Source organism: Monodelphis domestica, chromosome 1, assembly GCF_027887165.1.
Source record: "Monodelphis domestica isolate mMonDom1 chromosome 1, mMonDom1.pri, whole genome shotgun sequence".
Lineage (NCBI taxonomy): Eukaryota > Metazoa > Chordata > Mammalia > Didelphimorphia > Didelphidae > Monodelphis > Monodelphis domestica.
The window spans coordinates 290,887,208-290,910,717 of NC_077227.1; the positions used below are offsets into that span (position 1 = coordinate 290,887,208).

The 23,510-nt window shown below is 32.8% G+C and overlaps 1 protein-coding gene across 17 annotated transcripts in view; it reads left to right on the forward strand.

Moving 5' to 3' along the window:
- Positions 1 to 23,510, forward strand: part of RALGAPA1 (Ral GTPase activating protein catalytic subunit alpha 1) — a 314,990-nt gene that overhangs the window by 168,965 nt on the left and 122,515 nt on the right. For all 17 annotated transcript variants that reach the window (XR_008915023.1, XM_056811013.1, XM_056811018.1 and 14 more), the window contains 4 exons: positions 8,026 to 8,084; positions 12,360 to 12,468; positions 13,723 to 13,833; positions 22,702 to 22,770. Coding sequence is in view for 16 of the 17 variants with exons in the window: in XM_056811013.1 (XP_056666991.1) it covers positions 8,026 to 8,084; positions 12,360 to 12,468; positions 13,723 to 13,833; positions 22,702 to 22,770 (348 nt within the window). In the remaining variant the exon portion in view is untranslated. The remainder of the gene's footprint in view (positions 1 to 8,025; positions 8,085 to 12,359; positions 12,469 to 13,722; positions 13,834 to 22,701; positions 22,771 to 23,510) is intronic.

A 23,510-nucleotide genomic window follows, 5' to 3' on the forward strand; every position in this document is an offset into this window, starting at 1 on the left:
ACTAAACTTATAACCTTGTGACACAGATCTCACTGCTAATAAGTATCTGAGCCAGAATTTGAATTCAGGTCTTCCTGACCCAAGTTCATCATTTCATCCACTCTACCATCTAATAAGTTGGAACCTAAGTCAAATAGGAGACCAGTCTGGTACTGTTTCTTTATCCATTTTCAAATTTGTGTTTGTTTGTTTATAATATCTACTTTAAATCAAACATTGACATTTCTTCAGTCACTGGTCTATAACCATTTATATACTGTGTCTTTTCATTCTTCTACTTTGGTATTGATTTTGATCTTTTGTCAAGTTAAAAGGCAGACATTATCTGGTGGCTGATTTGAAAATTACTCCCTTAGCACATTCTTGTCTATTAAAATATAATTAATGTAATCTTTTTGATCACAGAATTTAAAAATTGGAAGGGACTTGAGAAGACTCTTTAATCCAATCCATGCATAAAAGGAATTCTCATTCTAACATAATGGATAAATAATCATCTAACCTATGCTAAAAGATTACCAATTAGAGGAAATATACCATCTCTTGAGGCAAGTTATTCTAGCTCTTTGTTTAGGAAGTTTTTCCTAAAATCGAATATATATTTTTGCCTCTTTTACAGTTTCCATCCATTGCTCCTGGCTCTGCCTTCTGGATTCAAATAGAACAAACTTATTTCCTCATCTTCTTCCACATGACCCACATGACAGCTCTTCAGATATTTCTTGACAGCTATTATGTCCTTATTCCTCTAACCCCCTAGTCTTTTCTTCTAGAAGCTAATTTTTTAATTTTAAATTTAATTTTAATTTTAAAATTCCTTTACTCGTTCCTCATATGTCATAGGACTCAAATCCTGTTAGTATCCTAATTGCCTTTCTTTGCATACTTCTAGCATATGTCTTAAACTATGGTGCCCAAAAAGGAACATGATGTTTTGTGAATTCTATTAAGGACAGAACACAGTGGGTATCACCTTCCTAATCCTGTAAGCTATAGCCTACTAAACACAGCCCAAATTGGCTTTTTGGCAACCATATCACACTACTGATTCATATTAAACTTAACTACCTCCTCCCCCAGTTCTTTTTCATAACAACTTATTGTTGTTTTTCCTCTATCTAATTCAATATTTTGGTAACCAAGTATAAGAGATTACATTTATCCCTGTTGAATTGTTCTTCTAGCCCAGTCATGGTGAACCTTTTAGAGATGGGAGTGCTGAGCCCCACCCCCACACCCTACCCCAGGGGAAGGAGGAAGCTTGCCCAATGGGCCTCTGGATGGAGGGTCAGATGAAGTGAGGAATTTCCTCAGCAAATGTGTGTGGGAGCAACTCAAGCCCTCCCCTCTCCTCCAACTCTGCCACCTGTGTGCTCCCTTTGGGCTTCTTAGTAGAGTGATGGGGGATGTAAAAAAATGTCATCAGGCACAGTGGAGAGGGGAAAGGGAGCAGCTCCGCCCAAGTCCCCTCTCTCTTTCCAGCAATGAACTTTGGGGGTTGGAGGGAGGGTGGCTGAGTGCCTACAGAGAGCACTCTGCATGCCATCTTTGGCACCCATGCCATAGAATTACCATCACTGTTCTAGCCTCTCAAGAGCCTTTTGTATCCTGATCATCTTTTCAGCTATTCCAATCAGCTTTATGTCTTTGATAAACATACCATTTTTACCTTTATACAAGTCATTAATACAAATATAATATAGCATAGGCCCAGTGGAGATTTCTTGCTACACTAAACATGAACCATTAAAAATTACTCTTTGAATTTGACTGTCTGAATTCATGATTGTATTATGTCTAACCCTTTGGTAAAATCTGGGCAGATTATAACCATTCCACATTTACCAGTTTAGTAATAATACCAAACAAGGAAGAGAAATTAATCTTCCATGACCTCTTCTTACTCGTTATCTTTCTGGCTGTACTACTTCTACAATTCTTTTTAAAATTTAAGTTGGTTGTTGAATTTCCTAGTCAATTTAGACAAATACTCATTTTTCTTTTTTGAATTGTTCCTTATTTTTCTTTAAGAATTTCTTTCAGGGGGGCAGCTGGGTAGCTCAATGGATTGAGAGCCAGGCCTACAGACAGGAGGTCCTAGGTTCAAATCTGGCCTCAGACACTTCCCAGTTCTGTGACCCTGAGCAAGTCACCTAACCCCCATTGCTTAGCCCTTACCACTCTTCTGCCGTGGAATCAATACAGAATATTGATTCCAAGGCAGAAGGTAAGAGTTAAAAAAAAAAAAAGAATTTCTTTCAAGAATTTCATTCTTGAGCCCTTCCCACGGTCCCAGATTTACTTCTCATTGTACTCTACTGAATATTTTACCTCTGAACCTTTTAAAATTTGTTAGTAGGATCTGACTAACATGACTGTGGGAACTTGTTCTAAGAAATAATTAAATATGAACCAGACTAAATAATGATCCAGAAATCTAGTAACAAATTAAGAGGGATCTGATTTCTTCCCTTCTGGAATAAGTCTGAAGTCCATGGATAAATAGGAAAGGGAGCTTCCAAAATAAACAGTCAAGTCAGTGGGCTTTTAGCATGAGTAGAGGTAATCCAGAAATACGTGTAATCTATAAAACCCTGTATCCTAAAGTAGAAATAGAAAAGATCCCCCCCCCCCAAAAAAAAGCCCAGGATGAGGACTTAGAAGCTTCAGGAAACAACAGTGACCAAAATAGCATAGTACCTAGCACTCAGATTGGAATATCCTTAGCTTTCTGTCCCTAGATTCTATAGAGGACCCTGAGTATCAAGCTCTCTAAAATTCAAATTTTCGACAGTGTGGGAGAGACTAGGAATAGATCAACACCTCACACCCTACACCAAGATAAATTCAAAATGGGTGAGTGACTTAACATAAAGAAGGAAACCATAAGTAAATTGGGTAAACACAGAATAGTATACATGTCAGACCTTTGGGAGGGGAAAGGCTTTAAAACCAAGCAAGATATAGAAAGAAGCACAAAATGTAAAATAAATAATTTTGACTACATCAAACTAAAAAGCTTTTGTACAAACAAAACCAATGTAACTAAAATCAGAAGGGAAACAACAAATTGGGGGAAAATCTTCATAGAAACCTCTGACAAAGGTTTAATTACTCATATTTATAATGAGCTAAATCAATTGTACAAAAAATCAAGCCATTCTCCAATTGATAAATGGGCAAGGGAAATGGATAGGCAGTTCTCAGATAAAGAAATCAAAACTATTAACAAGCACATGAAGAAGTGTTCTAAATCTCTTATAATCAGAGAGATGCAAATCAAAACAACTCTGAGGTATCACCTCACACCTAGCAGATTGGCTAACATAACAGCAAAGGAAAGTAATGAATGCTGGAGGGGATGTGGCAAAGTAGGGACATTAATTCATTGCTGGTGGAGCTGTGAACTGATCCAACCATTCTGGAGGGCAATTTGGAACTATGCCCAAAGGGTGACAAAAGAATATCTACCCTTTGACCCAGCCATGGCACTGCTGGGTCTGTACCCCAAAGAGATAATGGACACAAAGACTTGTACAAAAATATTCATAGCTGCGCTCTTTGTGGTGGCCCAAAACTGGAAAACGAGGGGATGCCCATCAATTGGGGAATGGCTGAACAAACTGTGGTATATGTTGGTGATGGAATACTATTGTGCTAAAAGGAATAATAAAGTGGAGGAGTTCCATGGAGACTGGAACAACCTCCAGGAAGTGATGCAGAGCGAGAGGAGCAGAACCAGGAGAACATTGTACACAGAGACTAATACACTGTGGTATAATTGAACGTAATGGACTTCTCCATTAGTGGCGGTGTAATGTCCCTGAACAACTTGCAGGGATCCAGGAGAAAAAAACACCATTCATAAGCAAAGGATAAACTATGGGAGTGGAAACACCGAGAAAAAGCAACTGCCTGAATACAGAGGTTGAGGGGACATGACAGAGGATAGACTCTAAATGAACACTCTAATGCAAATACTATCAACAAAGCAATGGGTTCAAATCAAGAAAACATCTAATGCCCAGTGGACTTACGCGTCGGCTATGGGGGGTCGGGGGGGAGGAAAAGAAAATGATCTATGTCTTTAACGAATAATGCTTGGAAATGATCAAATAAAATATATTAAAAAAAATAAAATAAAATTCAAATTTTCAGGGAGTTTTAATCATCACATTAATCCAAGTGACCTAAGATATGACAGCATACCAATGGGAATCAGAGCTTCAACCTAATACAGAGCCCCAATTTAGGAACTAAAACTGGAAATCTAAGTGATGCAAAGAAGTTACTGACCATTATTTTTAAAAGTTATTGTAAATCAGAAATGTCCCCATGGTGAAAAATGCAATGAGTAATTTGAGGGAAAAGTTGGATTTTCTACAGTTATGACGGGAATGCATAGATGAAATGAAACAAGATATTAAAGAAAAGCAATAAAATCTAGAGAGAAAATTGGAAGCCATATAGTTTAGGAGAGAAAATTAGAATCTTTACCCAAGTAATACACTCTCTCATAGGCCAAACAAATCAATAAGTCTATGAGACAGTAAGAAATATTAGACAAAATCAAAAGTTTGAAAAAACAAAGTATCCAATATCAAAAACATCTCCAGTATAGATCAAGAAGAAATCATTTAAGATTCATTAGATTCTCTGAAAACCATGGGCACTGTATTTCAAGAAGACACAAATGAAAATTGCCTAAAACTATTGGAATCAGAGAGCAGAGTAACTATAGGGAAAAAAATCTACTGATCACTCCTAAAAGTTGTCCCATAAGGGAAAATGACCAAGAAAATACCATACCCAAAATCCAGCATTCCCAAATAAAAGAAAAAAAAACAAATGCAGGGGAAAAGTAGTTTGAGTACCAAGAAACCACCAAACCGTACAAGACTTGGCAGCTTCTCCTATGAGCAAGAGGACATCAAAGAATAAAATATTCCAAAAGACAAAAAATAATAATTTACAACCAAGAATGATAAACTCTGAAAATCTGTATATAATCTTTCCAGCTAAGAAATTGATATTTAATGGAATAAATGATGAAAAGACTGGAGTTAAGTGAGAACTTTAAAATATGTAATTAGGTCCCTAAGAAACCTGGAAAGGAAACTGTATTTGAGCAAATGTTGAAAAGCTACAGAATTCTATAGTGTTAATGTTCTAATAGGCCTTGATTGATATGATTCATTCTTCCAGTATTATGTTCATTCACTGTACATGATTCTCACATTTAGAGTATTAGTAGCTAAGTTAATATTTATATACCCATGTTGGCGAAGACATGGCACAGGTGCTTGGGTTGGCATGGAGAGGGCTGCTCTGTTCCCCTTCTCCACCACACCTAAGGACATTTTTTTGCATGTTCCACCCCCATGTCCAGCCATCCATTGCAAGCATTTCCTCCCTTCACTGTGGAGTAATGCAAGGGGGCTGACTCAACAGGCAGCTTGAAAGTTGCCATTTGGGCATGCAATCTCAAAAATGTTCACCAATGCTATTATGTATACACCTGCATAACATGACTACCTAGGATCTCTTTGTAATTTAACTATTTCCATGACCATGCTTCCATTGCCTTCTTCCTCCCACCCTGCAGCTCACTCCTTTCATTGTTAAGTTCTTCCTAGAATCTCTGTTTTGAGAAAGGGCCAGACTAAATCATGCTTCACCCTCTGGATTTTTCCAGTATGTTCCAGCTGCCTTCTCCCACTGGTGCATACCTCCTGTAATCTTCATTTTGAGGAAGGATGTAAGTCGTCCATCCTTTATTTTTTTACCCCTACCTTCCTGCTCGGGTACCTCAACTGAGTTTACATGTTTTCTTTCTCAGCTATTAGATCACAAACTCTTTTAGGTTAGAGACTATCTTTCTTGTCTATATTTGCATCCCTAGTGCCTAACACAGTGTCTTGCAAATAGAAAATGTTTAATAAATACTTATTGACTTATATGAAATGGCCAGTCTTCAGGTTCTCTACACTAGAAAGCAGACATAGTCTATTTCTGCGATCATTCTCAAAGATTTTACTGTATTATAGATATTTGCCTGAACTTTTTTCTCTACTGTTTATAAGAATCTGTGATCTCCTCTATATATTGATGAGACAGTGAAATAAAACTAAATCTGACATAATAAACAGTTTGATACATATGTCATTGTAATGTACCTATGCCACATAGTGCATCATTTTATTGAAAAAATATGTTGTTGACTTTTAGAAAACACTAAAAATGTTTTAAAACAATTTGCACATGAATATTAGTAAATCAGTGAATATGCACAAATACCACATAAAATAACTGACAGAGTGTAGCAATATAAATGTTATTATTAGGAAAGATTTATGCTAGTAATAAAAAGGTGATTTGATATTAGATAACAATTATTTAGACAATATTGTTATAAATAAAACATAAATATACTAGTAGATTCAGGAAAATCTTTTAATTAAAATCACCTCTTCATTATAAAATCACTGAAAAGCACAGAAATATTTTTATTCAACCAATTAAAAACCTCTCCTTTTAACCACAAGCTAAAGTTATAGGTCATAAAAAAATCTCAATTATGTTTTTATATAAATGGGCACAAAAATTAGAGCAGCCATAATGTTAGTTGTAGCAGTTATAATTGGACAAGGAAAATAATATTAGATGATATAGAAAATAGTTTAGAATCACATCAAACTTGAACATGTTATGATAGCACTTATAGACAATTCACCCTCTTAACCAAAATATTGAGATAAATATAAAATCTGATAAAGTATCAGATTTGGAGTCAGGAAGACACAAGTTCCAGATTCTGAGTTGTGTCCCAGATTCTTCTTAGTTGTTTGACTTTGGGTCAATTCCTTTAACTTCCTTGGACCTCAGTTTCCTCATCTGTAAAAGAAAGGAAATATATTCAATGGGCTCTGAGGTCTTTCTAGCTCTTAATTTATGTTCTTATGCTCTTCTGATTTCAGGGTTACAATATGCAAGATTAGCCCATAGAAATCATTCACTTTCATTTATATAGGAGCCACAAATATCAAGAAAGTGTCACCAAAAAAATCTATATGTAATAACAAAGTCACACATATTTAAAAAACTTTCTTTGACTTACCTAGACCTTTATGGAGACAGTTATTAATCTGTAATAACCATTATATTTTTTAAAAAACAAAATTTTCAGTGACACGTTTTTAGAGCTCATTATTCATATATTCAAAGGGATTTGGTATTTTAATGGTTTCCCTCCAGTGATGCAGATTATAACCCATCTACACTTGTGACTCTCCTTGTCCTGCCATAAATTCACCATAGCAGAATTTTCCAGTTGGAGGAAGCCTTTTCTTGATTTCTTGTCACATAACCAGCCAATTTTTTCTTTCTTTTATAAAATTACTTGATTAAATCTTTTATTTCACCTATGCAATTGGTTATACATTGCCATCTACTTACATCTGCCATACTCCTTTGCTCTCTATTTTTAATTTTTATTTTTAATGACAGTGAAACATGAAATATGTGGAATCAATAATGTAAAGAATTCCCAATATTTATCTATTCAGGGAAATCCCAAATAAAATTTCAAGGGGGAGTCTTCATTGAATTGGGAAAAAAAATTTAATTATATAGTAAACTAATTCAACACTTCTATACCTGTTATATGAGTAAAATAACTGGATTTATTTATGGGCATTGGTCCTAGTCAGAAATGCTGTTAAAGGTGGACTTGCACTGCTGATAAAATAGTTATAATCAAAACTTTCTGGAACTAAGCCAAAAAATTGAGAAATGGATTAATAGAACTGAAATTACAAATGTTATTTGTTTAAACAAATATCTATAGACCATCACTGTTAGTTTCAAAAATAAGAACCTATAAATGGGTTCATTATTTGTAATGTTATTATGACAGCTAGTCATTTCTATAATAACATTATATATGTGACTGTGATATGTATGAATACTCATTAGCTATAAAATATGTTCATTTTCTATCACTTACCATTTTTTCCTTTGTTTTAGGAACTCATTATCAAAACCATGTTAAGTTCAGCAAGAGATGAACCCTCTGGTCCTGCAAGGTCAGTCAGAGAGTTACTAAATTAAAAATTATTTATTCATTTTGAATATTCCAATTTATTTGTTTTGTAATTGACTCATTATAATTTGAAATATTCCATAGTAACCAGCCTACATTTCAAATTGATTGCGAATGCTTATTTCACTGCTAATTTTTATCTATATTTGAAACTTGATAGAGTTAAAGAATAATTCTAATTAATTTATTAGATTATAAATCCATGGAGCATTTTAAGTTCTAATTCTTTACAAGTTTTTAAAATATCAGCTTTGTCTTTTTTTGATTGGGTTGAAATTTTTCATTTAAGATGGATATATAAATCTACATGAATAACAATATTCATATAGATGTAGATATTATATATCACATAAGTATATAATACTGTAATTAGTTTGCCTTAATAAAATATCTCCAAATTTTTTTCTTTTCTTATCCATATCCTATGTCCTAACTATGAATGTCCCAAGGTCTATTACGGGACATATCTTCTCTCTACACCTTCTCTCACTACTCTCATTAACTTCCATGAGCTTCCTTCAGATGACTCTCAAATTTGAATATCTAGCCCCCAGTGCTAAATCTTCACCTGGGCTCTATCCATAATCTATCTTTTGATACCCACTCCTGCAAACTTCATAATTTCTTTTATAATCATCATTTATCAAGTTTCACAACCTTGCTTATATCCTTGACTCCTTTCTCTCACTACCCTCATCTTCTAATATGCAATTAGTTGCTAAGATTTTTTTTTATTTTACCTCTGCTATATCTCTTGTATTGTTCCCTTCATAGTCACTCACCTCTTAATGCCCTTCTCAACTTAATGCCATAGTTACATATTAACTGAATTGTTGTAGTAGTCTTCTAATTGGTCTTCTAGCCTTCAGTCTCCTCCCTTTTTAAAAATTAATTCATTTGTTAACATTTTAAATATCCATTTAACTCCTGCCTTCCTTTCCTCTCTCCATTAGAGAAGGTATCATTTGATAAAAAATATTTGTATATATGAAACTATGACTTTGTTCTATTTATCATTTCTTTCTCTGGGAATGGACACACACAAGTCATTCTTCAAGAATATTTCTCTTGTTATATAAAATGTTTTATTGGTTCTGTTTGTTTCACTATTCATAATTTTATTTCATGTAGGTCTTTCCATAATTTTTAAAAGTTAACTTGCTTGTCCTTTGTTAAATTTATTGGTTGGGATAAATAATTAATATGGTGGTCACCAGGGATTTTATTTCTAAATCCCAAAATGAATTACTCAAGTAAAATGTAATTTATGGTAGTTTATTTTACAATAGAGGGAAGATATTAAGGAAGAGAGAGCCAAGTAGAAATTCTAAGCCCCAGCCAGGGGAAAGGAGTCTCAAGACAATGAGCCTTTCCCGCAGGTTCACACCTCCAGAGAAGGCAAGGAAACTACATCAGCCTTTAACTCACCACGGTGACCATCTAAAAGGAAAGCAATCTGAGGTCTCCTGCATGAGCTCCTCCAGGGGTCCAGTTCCACAGCCAAGTGTCTTTACTCCAAGTCTGAGTGTTTCTCTTCCAGTCTCTCCTCAAATGTCTCCTCTTCACTCCAAGCCCAAGTCACTGATTTCCAGTCCAGCTCCGAGTGACTGATTCTTCAATCTATGTCCATCCAGTGTTCCCCTGTTTCCTCTATTTAAAGATCTTTTCCTTTTTCTTCACTATCAAGGAAGAGCTAAGTGCCTTCCTTCATTGTTACAATCAGGGGAAAGCTAAATCCAATCTTCACACCTTTCTTATGGCACAGTAGTATTCCATCACATTCATATCCACAATTTGTTTAGCCATTCTCCAACTGATCAGCATCCCCTCAATTTATTGTTAGTTCTTTGACTCCACAAAGAGTGCTGCTATAAATATTTTAGAACATATAGTTTCTTTTCCATTTTCCTTGATCACCTTGGAAAATAAACTTAATAATGATACTGCTCTTTAATTCATCCTCTGCATAGCTGCTTGGTAATAATGTTTCTAAAATACAACCTTGACCATTATTACTCTTCTTAAATCTCTAACAGTTTTCTCTTTCTTCCAAGATAAAATACAAATTTCCCTTTCTCTTAACTTTTGAAGCCCTTTATAATCTGATTCCAGATTACCTACCAGAAAGCCTATTTTTTAATATAAACTGGCCTACTTTCTATTCCTCAATCTTAGTGTTCTATCTCCTGCTTTTGAACAAATTCTCATTTGAGTTTGGAGGTATTTCCTTCTCATTTTTATGGAAACCCTGTTACCAAGGGTCTGCCTCTTGCTAGTGTTCCTGCAACCTAAAATATTCATTGATGTACTTTTTTTGTTTATGTATTATATCTCTCAGTGAAATTTTAAGTTCCTTAAGATCAAAGGACTACTTCCTTTTTTTCCCCTTATATACCTAGCTTTGTATGTGATAAATACTCAATGAATTTTTAATAGATTTGTAGGATCAAGTAAAAACTGGAAAAAACTTCAGAGGTCATTGAATCCAATCTCCTAATTTTACAGATGAAGAAACTGAGTCTCAGAAATGTTCAATGAATCCCTTAATTACATAGCTAGTAAGTGCCCAAAGTGAAATTTGAATTCAGGCCTTCCCAAATACAGATCAAAGAAACAAAAAAATCTATCCACTTTACTACCTTGCTTCTCAAAACGCATTGCTCAATGTGAGGTGCAAACTTATGCCCTGAAAATAAGAGTGTCATGCAATACTGACTGAAGTAGCCAGTATACTGTTTTTGGAATTGAAAGGATAAACAGGAATTAAAAAAAATAAAATGAAGAAATGGGCTAAAAAGTATGTTTATTTGAAGATTAATTTTGTGGTATTTTTTGGATAATTGCTAAAATATACTTCCCCAAGAACTCTTCTTTTTTCATAAATTATTAAGTTCAGAAGTAGTAAAGTTGAGACTTAAATGCATGTCTTTTTAGTCGCAAATCTAGCCTACTACTCTATTCAGAGTAACACTGTCATGGTAGATGTAGATTAAAATAGTGTACAAAAAGAATATTCAAAATTATCTTTCTGGATGGTATTGAGTATGATGAATTTTTTTCTATAAATTCAAAATTCTGCATAGTTCTTAATATTAAAAGATGGCAGTATATGCTTTAGGAGAATATTTGGTATAGCTGGGTAGCTATGTGGCACAGTGGATAAAGCACTGAGCTTGAAAGCAAGAAGACTCAACTTCATGAATTCAAAACTGGACTCAAGACACTTACTTAAACTATGTGACTGGGCAAATCACTTAACCCAGTTTGCCTCAATTCCTCTTCTAGAAAATGAGCTGGAAAAAGAAATGGCAAACCACTACAATATCTTTGCCAAGAAAACCCCATAAAGGGTCATGAAAAATTAGGCACAATTGAAAATGATCAAACAACAAATTATATGCCAGAGCACCAGCATGGGGACAGTGTACAACAGTTTGATAATTAATATATATATATATAGAGAGAGAGAAAATATACTTATACTATAAGCTTCATCACAGTTCTAAAGATGTAATAAAATATTGGTAATTCAATTGGTAAACTCCAGTTTGACTAAGGTATTGAGTAAGCAGACTCCTAGTGTGCTAACAAATTCTTGTGTAGCATTAGGAATAGAATTTAACACTATAAATGTTCCTTTTCTTGAGTTTCTAGCCATAAAAATCTAAGGAATTATCAAGTTCTCTGATTCCATTTCTTTCATTAACCTCACATTTTTATTAAGATTATTTTGATAGAATTCTCTCTATACATAGAATTATAATTCCTCTTCATTCTTTAAGGTACCTATTTGTATTAACCTTTTTTTTTTTTAACTTAAGCACCACTTCATGTTTTTGGAAATATCTTTTGATTATGCTAATCTACAGTCTTGGGGTTTTTTTTTTTTTAATGCCATAAAAGAAAATGTTTGCTTTTATTTATTCATTACCCTATATAGGTCTATCTGCCTTGACATCTCATTTCAGTCTAGATAACAAAATAACTTCTATATCAATATTATTACAGGGAGAGGAGCAGCATTGTCTTTATAGTTCTTGATCTGCTCTTTTTTTTTACAAGTATCAATTTCGTGCAATTAATGACAAAAATGTATTATTTATATTTACCAACATAATTTCTGGTGAAAAGTAAATTTGGATATGATGTATAATAACTTAATCATATACTACATATGCTCTGATTTCTTTTTGTAATAATATTTTTTTGAAAGTCATGTCTACTTTTATACTAAGGCCTGTTGCCTTTTTTTTTTCAGATGCGTTGCTCTTTGTAGTTTAGGCATTTGGATCTGTGAAGAATTAGTTCACGAATCTCATCATCCTCAAATTAAGGAAGCTCTGAATGTAATTTGTGTTTCCTTAAAGGTGAGAAGTTTTTCAAAGACTTCAGAGAATGCAGGTTTTTTGTTTTTGTTATTTGGGTTGGGAGAGAATTTCACCTACAGATAGATACTTTTTAAGTACATCACTTTAACGTAAGGTAATTTCATTTTCTCATTTCTTCAGTACTAATTCCTCCATTAACAGTAACTACAACTTTTATAATCAAAATGTATCTTTCTGAGGGCCAATTTCATTTTGCTTTCCTAACCTTCTGCTTTTTTGCCCAGAATCTTTGTTTAATGATGGCACAATGGAAACTAACTATTTGAAATGCATGTAAAACAGATCAGTTGATTTTTTTTTACCTCTTCTTTACACTTTGTCATGTTCTCCTCCTTATATGCTCTTCTTTTTTTCCTAATATCAATTCCAAATTAATATTAATGGCTTCCCACTAAAAGAACATAATTTTTTTGGAGCATCTTACCTTTATTTTATTTTTTAATTTATTTTAATTATTTACTACTATTTGGGTCAATCTAGTTGAATACATATGATAGCCAGGGAAAATTTTGATCACAAATAGGAATATACTTCTAGAAGAAAATGTCAATGAGAATAGCAATGACCACTTTAAAAAATGTTTATTAATGCTTTCTGTTTTTAAATTATCTAAATTTCTCACTGCTTCCCTCCTGCAATCACTCCACTGGAGTGTCCCTGATAAAGAAGGAAAGAAGCTTAGCAATAATATCTAATATTTCAAAAAATCCTGACATTTTATGCAATGTCCCGTACTGTCCTCTGCAAAGAAATGTCTGGGAAGTATCTTATATCTCTTTTTTTTTTGGGGGGGGGGACCATTATTTTATAGCATTCAATTTCTATAGTTTTGTTTTTGCCTTTTAAAAAATTTATATTCTCTATTCATCAGTTCATCATATTCTCAATTCATTATTTCTGATGACATTCCAATATTCTAGCTATTACTAAGGATTTATTTAATACTGTAAAAAAATGTATTGAATGAAAAAATTTAATTCTTTTTTCCATTATCATAGATAACAGTCTATAAACTTAAAAGAGTACATTATCTGCAGTTCATATTTGATTTGGTAATACATTGTGGATATTTTTTGCACTGACATCAGTCTTGCCAATTTTAAAATTATTTCATAATTCCTGAGCATATTCGACCTATCATCAGTAGATGGCAGTCAAGATACATTTTAAAATAATATCCACATATGAATAGAAATAAAAAATTCTTTAAAATATTCCTTTTTCATTTTTCAGTTTCCTAATAAAACAGTAGCCCATGTGGCTTGCAACATGCTTCATATGCTGATTCAATATGTACATAGGCTTCAGACTTACCAGCCTGATTCCCCCTTAAAAATTATTCAAGTAAGTAATTTTTAATTTACTTTTTAATCATGGCTTAGAAAATGTTTAGATAAGGAAACTGCTTAGTTTGTTTTCCATGAAATTACATAATCTTGAGAATAAAATTTAATTTTACCTTATCTATAAAAATGAAAAAGTCATTAAGTTATTTGTAGTCAAAAATCTTATGTTCATATCCCACTTTAGATACAACTAGTTTTTTCTGTGGAAAATTCAGATAATATCCATTAGCTGCAAGTTTTCCAAGATTACTAACTTTTAAATGGGCTATATTTTATGTTAATTCTAATTTCCCACCCTGAAATCACAGATCCTTACTATTTTGATTTCTGATAATAATGAATTGAAAAAATAATTTCACAGCTTTTCACTGTTATTTATATAAGAGTAAGAATTTTTAATCCATTTTTGGAAAATTTTGACCAGGATAATTATTATTTCTGAAATCAAAGGATTGTAAATTTTCAGTGTGGGCATTCCTATAAAGTGTATATTATAACTTCTCTAAAATTTAACAGATGGTCTTCCAGACTTAATATTTTAAGTAGAGACAATCCAAAATGTTGGAGTGGGAGGTAGCAGTGAAGCTCAGCTACCTCAAAACTCTTCCAATATTTATCTAAGAAGCATCTGAGACTAAGTGTGATTTTTTTTTTTAATGGGTGGGGGAGTAAGTCAAAGGAGAAACCCCTCTGGGACATTTTTCTAGCCCAACATCACAAATTTGGTCCACAGTCTAGTAACCAGGTCAGGAACTATAAAAAATTTGTGGATAGGGATCTTATACTCAACCTTATGAAACACTGTTTTAGCAGATCTTAGACTAAGTTGTAGATTTAGATAAGGGGTAAACTTGGCCATTCTATCACTGAACCTGCTGAATTTTCCACTTAGCTAACATGAATTATAAGGCAAATTGTAATTGTGTTGTCTCAGCACATAGTAGGCACATAGTAGGATCTGTGAAGCTCAGGGAGGCAGTAATTAAACTACTGAATGTTTATAATTCTCTAACCCAAACCATCTCTGTGACCTTTGAGCTTTCAGTACTGTGTGAGTGTGTTGGCAAGAGCCCTGATTTGATAGGCCAGAATGGTACAAGTCTCATTAGAAGTACACAATACCACCAAGTCCCCATCTGAGAATTAAAGATTGATAAATAAGCAAAGAAAAAAGATAGTATGACACTTTGATACAAAAGACACAATCTCAGAAGGAAAGAATAACCCTAAAATACCTCAGAGTAAAATTTCAAAGAACACACCTTGTCCACAAGATCAGTTAGAATTCTTATAAGAAATGAATCAATACTTTAAAATTTGTATTATAAATTGAGAGTACTAGAAAAAAGAATTGGAATGAGTATTAATAGTTTAGTAGAAATTAAATGGTTATTTCTGTCATTTCTCTCCTGAACTTTCCTGCACTACTTTGGGACCTCTCTGAATTATCCACCATGCACCAGGATGCCAATTATTGGAAAAACATTATCATCCTATAATATCTCATCAGCCTTGGTATTCCACCTCTTCACTATCCACCACCCTCTGACCCTCTTATTAGAAGGTGGAACCATGAACTCCAAAACTTTCATTTAAGAAGGAAGTTTAGTAACATCTTCTCATTTCTCATATGACTGCATTATTTTGGACTTCTCTGAGTTTACAACATGCCCTCCATTGGGTAACTCCCCACCCCTTTTCAGCTTCCTTTTATGCATTGTCTTTCCCAATTAGATTATACTCTCTGAGGCAGCTAGATGGCTCAGTGGATTGAGAGTCAGGCCTAGAGACAGGAGGTTCAAGGTTCAAATTTGGCCTCAGACACATCCTAGCTGTATGACCCTTAACAAGTCACTTAACCTCCATTGCCTAGCCCTTACCACTCTTCTGTCTTGTAATCAATACAAAGTATTGATTCTAAGAAGGAAGGTTAAGTTTTTTAAAAAATACATAATTTTCTTGAGGGCAAGGACTCTTCTTTTTTTGTATTTGTATCCCCAACACTTAGTACCTGGCATATAGTAGGCATTTAATAAATATTTATTGATTGCTTGATATTAGTAGGTGGTTCTAAATCTCATCTAAATAATGAACTCTTTGAAAATTAAAATACACTAAGCAGAAATGAATAAGGGATTATAAGAAATACTAAAATAAAACCAAAAGAAAAAAATAGAAGAAAGTGTAAGATTTTATATCCAAAACAACTGACCTGGAATATTGATAAAGGAGAGTTAACTTAAGAATCATTGTAGTACCTGAAAGGCAAAGGAATAGCCTGGATACCATATTTTAAGAACTCATGAGGGAAAACTGTCTAGACCTGTTAGAATAAGAGAACAAAAGGAAAATAGATTACACTGATTACCTCCTGAAAGATTGTCCCCACTCCCATCAGTCAAAAACATCAAGAACATTGTAATGAAAATCAAATTTTCTGATTAAAAAATATTACAAGCAGTTGTAATGAATTAAGATACTAAGAAATTCAGGATTACACAGCACAGCAGTATTATTGGTGAATGAAACTGTAGAAGGAACAAAAGAAAGGGTAAATGTGACTAAAATCTAAGAGAAGAGAAGGTTCTAACATAAAACATTCTTGCTGAGCATACTCTTGACCCACGACCTTCTTTCTAAACAAAATACAGGGAACAAGGAAAAGAAAAAATACAAGAGAATGGAGGGAAATAAACATTTAATAATCATAACTGTGAATGTGCTTAATTTTCCTATAAAGTGGAAGAGGGTAGCAGAGTGATTTAGAAAGGAGAATCTAGCAGTATATTGATTATGATAAACATACTTAAAATGTAAATATTAAAATAAGGTACTAAAGCACATTTTTTTATGCTAATTCCTTCATGAGTTTCTTATTATATGTCTTCTGTCATGGATGTATTACATGAAAGCACTGATATAATCAGACTATTTACTGTCTCTGGTTGGCTGTAAGGGAGGGATGAAAGAATCTCAATTATAAAATGTCAGAAAACAATTGTTAAAGATTATTTCTATATTTAATACAAGATAGCAGTCAGGATCTTAGAGAAGACAGCTACAAAAATAGATTAGATTATTAAATTTAAGTAAAAAAACTGTATTTTGTTTAAAGATGACATAGACATTTTAGATACTTAACATGCACTAAAGAGCACAGAAGCCAAATATTTAACAAAGCTAAGTGAGGGGGCAGTGAGGTGGCTTAGTGGGTTGAGAGCCAGACCTAGAGATAAGAGGGCTTGGGTTCAAATCTAGCCTCGGACACTTCCTAGCTATGTGACCCTGGCAAATTACTTAACCCCAGTGCCTAGCCCTTACTGCCTTTTTGACTTAATAAACCTATTGTGCTGTGTAATCCTGATAAACAAAAAAAACTAATTGAGTTACAAGGAGAGATAGTAAAAAGTATAATGGTAAAATACCATGATGAATCCTTTTCAGATTTAGAGAAATCTAACAAAAAATAAGCAAAGAAATTAGTTAACTATACAAATAGAATTTAAAATTATGAATAGAGAATTAGATATGATTTTTTCTAGTGCATTGAACCTTTATAGAATTGACCATATGTTAGAACATTAAAACTTCACAAAAATACAGAAAAGCAGAAATATTAAAACATCTTTTACTGAACAAAATAGAGTAAAAATAAAATTTATAAATATTTTTGCAGAAAGGATAAAAAATTAATAAGGGAAAACAAACCCTAAAGAATGTATGTCAAAGAGCATATCTTAGAAAATATAATTTCATTAAAGGTAATCATTTTTCAAAATACCCAAAACATTGGGATGCAGCAAAAGTTTTTGGAGGACATTTTCTTTTTTTTTTTAAACCCTTACCTTCCGTCTTGGAGTCAATACTGTGTATTGGCTCCAAGGCAGAAGAGTGGTAAGGGCTAGGCAATAGGGGTCAAGTGACTTGCCCAGGGTCACACAGCTAGGAAGTGGCTGAGGCCAGATTTGAACCTAGGACCTCCCGTCTCTAGGACTGGCTCTTAAGGACATTTTCTACTGAACACTTTTTATTCACAAAAGAAAAAACAACAAATTAAGCATGCAATTTAAAAAAAGAAACACAAAAAAAATTAGAAAAAACACAAATTTAAAAAAAAACCTCCAAAATAGAAATGTTGAAAATCAAAACAGAGTAGTAAAACTGAAAGTTTTAAAAAGTCTTTTGAATTAAATGATAAAAGTAGAAGGTACTTTTTAAATTCAATAAAATAGAGATCATTAGACAATTTTTTTAAAGAAAGAGAAAAAATATATTACTAATACCAGAAGTGATAAAGTATTTATAACAAATGTAGATATTATTAAAAATTATTTTCCCAAATATATGGCAATAAAACCAATACTTTAAATGAATACTTACAAAAATATAAAATTTGCAAATTAACATAGAAACAAAATTTAAACCACCCAACCTTAGAAAAAAGCATTGAACAAACCATAAATGAACTTTGTTCAGGGAAAGAAGGGAGACAGACAGTTTGAACTGGTTGAACTTGCAGGTAAATTCTGTCAAATATTCAATGAACAATTAATTTCATTATTACATAGAATGCTTGCAAAAATGAATTAACAAATCCTGCTAAAATTCTCCTATATGCAAATATTGTCTTAATAACTAAATCAATGAGTGTCAAAATGCAAGAAGAATGTAAGAGGTTTGTTTTTTTTTTTTAACCCAAGAAATAGAACTCAAAAAGAATATGATTCCCAGTCAAGTCAATATTGATACAAAAATGTAACTAGCATAATAATCAAAGAGGCTATAGCAACATATCTCAAAGATTTTACACTGTTAAGCAGTAGAATTTTTACCAATAATCCAGGATTTGTTTAATATTAGGAAAACAAAAAACCTTATTTACTATATTGAGAAAAATAAAAATCATATGATTAAATACAGAAAAAGCTCTTCACATAATTCAACACTGTTCCTAGTTTAAAACACACACCAGCAGCCAAGGTGGTATGGCAGATAGAATACCAGGGCTAAAATCAGAAAATTTCATCTTCCTGGATTCAAATCTGGCCTCAGATACTATCTGGACAAGTTACTTAACCCTGTTTGCCTCAAAAAAAGACAGATAGACAAACACACACACATATGCACATGCACGCACCCACCCTTTCTAAATGGTAAGTGGATAAAAGTACATTAATTATACTTTATTGTCTTAAAGTCAGAATGTCCATTATTACAATTATTCCTTTTTTAAAATTAATTTTAAAAGCTTACCTTCCATCTTGTAACAATTAAATTTAGGTTTTGACTCAATGTGAGAGTTATAAAAGTGGTTTTGTGGTCGCCGATTATAAAATGTTATCCCTTAAGTCAAAATGACTGAGCAGTTTTTATTTACAACGAGGCAGAAAAAAATGAAAGTGGGAAATGTAGGAAAGAGGCAGAGCCTTAACAAGCCTATCAGCACTAAGTGCTGCTTTGGTGAAATCCGACTCAGCTCCCGGCAGGGGCTTCCTCAAGTCCCAATCTCCATGTGAAAGTCCAGTAGTCTCTAGCAAGCCAACACAGAATTCAAGAAGTCTCTCCAAAGCCAAGGCAAGAATCTCCGGAACCAGTCTCTCCATCAGCCAAAGAAGGCATCTCTCCAACCTTAGGGAGTCACCTAAAAAACTAAGAAACAATAACTTGGGTATAGTTAATGTGATAATTTGCTTTGTTTAACTTATGTATCTGTTAGAAGAGTTTCATTTTTGCTTTTTTTCCCCAAGAAAATGGACAGATTGCCTTAATTTGTTGATCATTCATATTTATTTCCCCCACCCCGAAATGTTTAGTGTGTCTGCTGTTTCAGTTAACTTGAGAATGGTTCATCAAAATTGTTACCAACAACACGGATCTCATCTTGTTGTAAACTTTTGTCTAGTTCAGATACTTTTTGTATCTTTTTTAAGACCCATTTCAACTTCCTTATGGAGATTTTCTGGAACCTTGATATCAGAATTTAAATGTGGTTACTTCACTTTCATTGCTATGGAAATCCTGATACATCTTTTTCACATTTTTGTCTATTGTTCTCCATCCAGTTTCACTTCAAGTGCTCTCAGAATTATGTTGCTGAATTGGTTAAACTTGTCTTCTTTCTACTGTATATTGCTATTTGGTGAGGTGATAATGTTCATAATATTCCACTAAATTCCAGAAGTTTTTACAAATATTCTCAACTGTTGTTAACAATAGATTTCACATTTTCCTTTTTCTATTCTCATTTGGTTCTTGATATAACTCAATTAAATTTCCTTAGAAACTGTTATGTGTTTTCTCTCATTTTTCATTTTTCAACATTAACGGTTTATTTTAATGGGTTAGGCTTGTAAGGGTTAAAATAGGAGTTTTGACAAAAATAAAAGAGCAGCTTTTAATAACTTAAGTTTTCATGAGAATATAGTAGAGTTGTAAATTAATATTATCCCTTTAAGCCCAAGTAAAGAAAACTTCCAGCAGCTTTTAACAATTAACAATTTAGTTTAATTAAAATAGAGATAGTAAAAGAATATAGTAAAATGAATATAGCAAAGGAGGGAAATATAGTGAAAATATTGATAGGATATTTTGCTTTTTAAAAAATTGAGGCTATTTACAGAGAGCTCCAGTTTTTCCCCTTCACATCTCACTTCACATTTGACTTTTGCCACTATCTTCTTTCACATCTACGATCACATTCTGAAGTGGCCCTTCTCTTGCCAACACATACCAGTCTGTGTACATAAATTATTTTATCCCATCCTATATTCTGCAACAGTTTACCCTCTGTATCATTGCTCCTCTCTGTATTATCTTCAATCTCTACCTGTCCTCTGGCTATTCCCTTATTGCCCATATCTCTTCCATCCTGAAAAGATCCTCATTTCATCCATGCATCTCTACTGTCATCCTCTCTCCTTCCTTTTGTAGCTAGTGTCCTTGAGAAGGCCATGTATAAGAGACACTTCTTTCTGTCCTCTCTTTTTTGTAATGTAGCTTTTGACTTCATCCACTGAAACACTCTCTCCAAAGTTGCCAATAATCACTAATTGCCAAACATAAATGGCTTTTTCTCAATTCTCATCATTTTTAACCTGTCTGCAGTATTTGATACTGTTAGTCACTATAAAATCACTTTAATATACTCTTAGTCTCTGGGTTTTTGTGACACAATGCTGTTTTCTGGTTTTCCTTCTATTTGTATTCCTTTTCTGTCATATTTACAGGATCTTTATCCAGGTCATACCCATTAACTGTTCCCCTCCCCCTTCTACAAAAACATATATACTTTTTCCCTTCTATATTCATTTGGTAATCACATCAGCTCCTGTGGAGATGATTTTTATACAGAGGTCATTACTATCTCTCTATAGGTGAGTGAGATATTGAGATACTACCTATCTAGAATTCAATGCCCCTTATACCTTTTAAAATCAGCCTGACAAAACTGAACTCATTATCTTTTCCCCAGAGAGAAGCCTTCCTAATTTCCCTGTTACCTTTGAGGGCACCATTATCCTCCCAAATTACACAGGACCACAACTCATATATCATCCTCACTTCTTTACTCTCTCATCCATATACAATCAGTTGCACATCCTTTTATTTTACCTATATAACTTAATTGCTTGTATAAGCCCCCCTTTTGTCCTCTTGACATTTCTACCACTTTTGTGGAAATCTTCATTAATTCACATTTGAGCTATTAACAGTAGCCTGCTTGTTGGTTCAGTTTGCTTGCCTCACGTCTTTCCCCATTTTTGTCCATTCTCCATTCAGTTTTTAAATTGCCTTCCTAAAGTATGACCATATTGTCCCCTCCCTGCTGTTTCAATGCACTTAAGAAAGGGCAAGAAAATACATAAACTGAAAATGAAGAACTCTTGTATCATATAAACATAGTCAAGTAAAGCAAATTTCCATATTGTCCATGTCAAAAAAATGTAGTTCTTATTCTGCATGTTATTTCATAATATCTATGATGAGATGGGCAATATTGTTCTTCATCCGTTCTCTGGAATCATGGCTAAATATTTAGATTTGAATTGGTCATTATCAATTATTAAATATTAATACATGCATAGAAATTATAAATGTAAACTTCTACACAAACAATTGTAATTTCTTTTCTGATTCCATTACTATATATCAGCTAAGGTGACTTAAAGTTAAACATACCCTGAAAATAAATACATAATGATGATATCCTCTTGATATTTAAAAGGATTTATAGAAATAAAGAGATGAAAAACATTTTAAAATGTATTCTCTGTGTCATTCTGTATTGTAATATAAATTTTCCTTTGGATATAAATTTTTTTTTCAGTTTATATACAACTAGTTTTTTTTTCTTCCATTTTTCACTTAGTATAGTCAGACTATGTAGATAAGGAAGCAAGAATCATTGTTTCTACAAATTTAGATGAGGAACAGAAGCACAAAATACTGAAACAGTTCACTAATGGTTACCTAATTGCAGAATTCTAAATAGGACTTTTAAAAAATGTTTTGTTTTTTTAGATCACCATGAAGCATTCTTTTTTGTTTCTTTGTAGTTCAATGTTGGTGGAAACCTTATTGATGTAAAATCGTTTCTTGATCATTTTAGTGATTTTTAGATGGTATCTGTGCTTTGTTTATGTATATTATGTTAATATGGAATTGTAAAAATAAATTATAAATTATGTGCCTGAAATTTGAGGGTGTTTGTAGAGATTACCTTTTTTAAGTCATTTGAAGTGACTGAATGCAGTGTAATTGATAAATTTAATAATAAATTTAGACGAAAGTATTTAATCATTAAAATTTGAAGGATTTTGATTAATTAGAGTTTGAAAGAACAATAATTGTTTTTCTTTGTCTATAGATACTGATTGCCACTGTTACTCATCTTTTACCCAGTACAGAAGCTTCATCTTATGAAATTGACAAGAGGGTAAACATAATATAATTTTAATATATAATAAATTTACATTTTAAAAAATTATTTACAAATACTTTGTGTTTCTATGAATGCGGACTCATTCTCTTATGAATCTCTTGTAGTGTATGAATACATACTTATATAATTTTATAATGTGTAATTATATTATAATTTAGTTTCCCTTTATGTTTATTTTCATTTTGACATATCTGTTTCTTAAAGTATTTATATTCTAAAACAATGTTTATTAATTTGTAATAAATTAGACCTTTTAGGACATGTTATTAAAAATATTAACTTTGGGGAATGAGTATGTTAACTTGGGATGTTTAAATTAGACATTTCCAAACATTTGAAGTACACAATGAGTTTGAATTATAACTCTGAAGACCAAGAAACTTACTCTCTACTTGGTTCCCAAGATTATAATACTAGTTGTGATCTGCTTAGTATAATTTGCCATTTGGAAGTTATTTCATGTTTCAAATTTTGGCGAAATAGATTTTTTAAGTTAAATTGTTTAAAACATAAAAGGACCAAGGAACCTTCTTTAATGAAAATCAGTCGCATGGGAGAAAATGTTGGAGCTAGTTTTGTTTTTTTCCCTCCCCAAAGACATGGTTATGTGTAAATCAACATGGAAAGACAGAGGTAAAGCACATAATGAAAATATTTCAATTAAGTGACTTTGATAGGCTTAATTGGTCATCCCATTCTTTCTATTATTTTCTTCATGTTACTTCCCTTTCCAC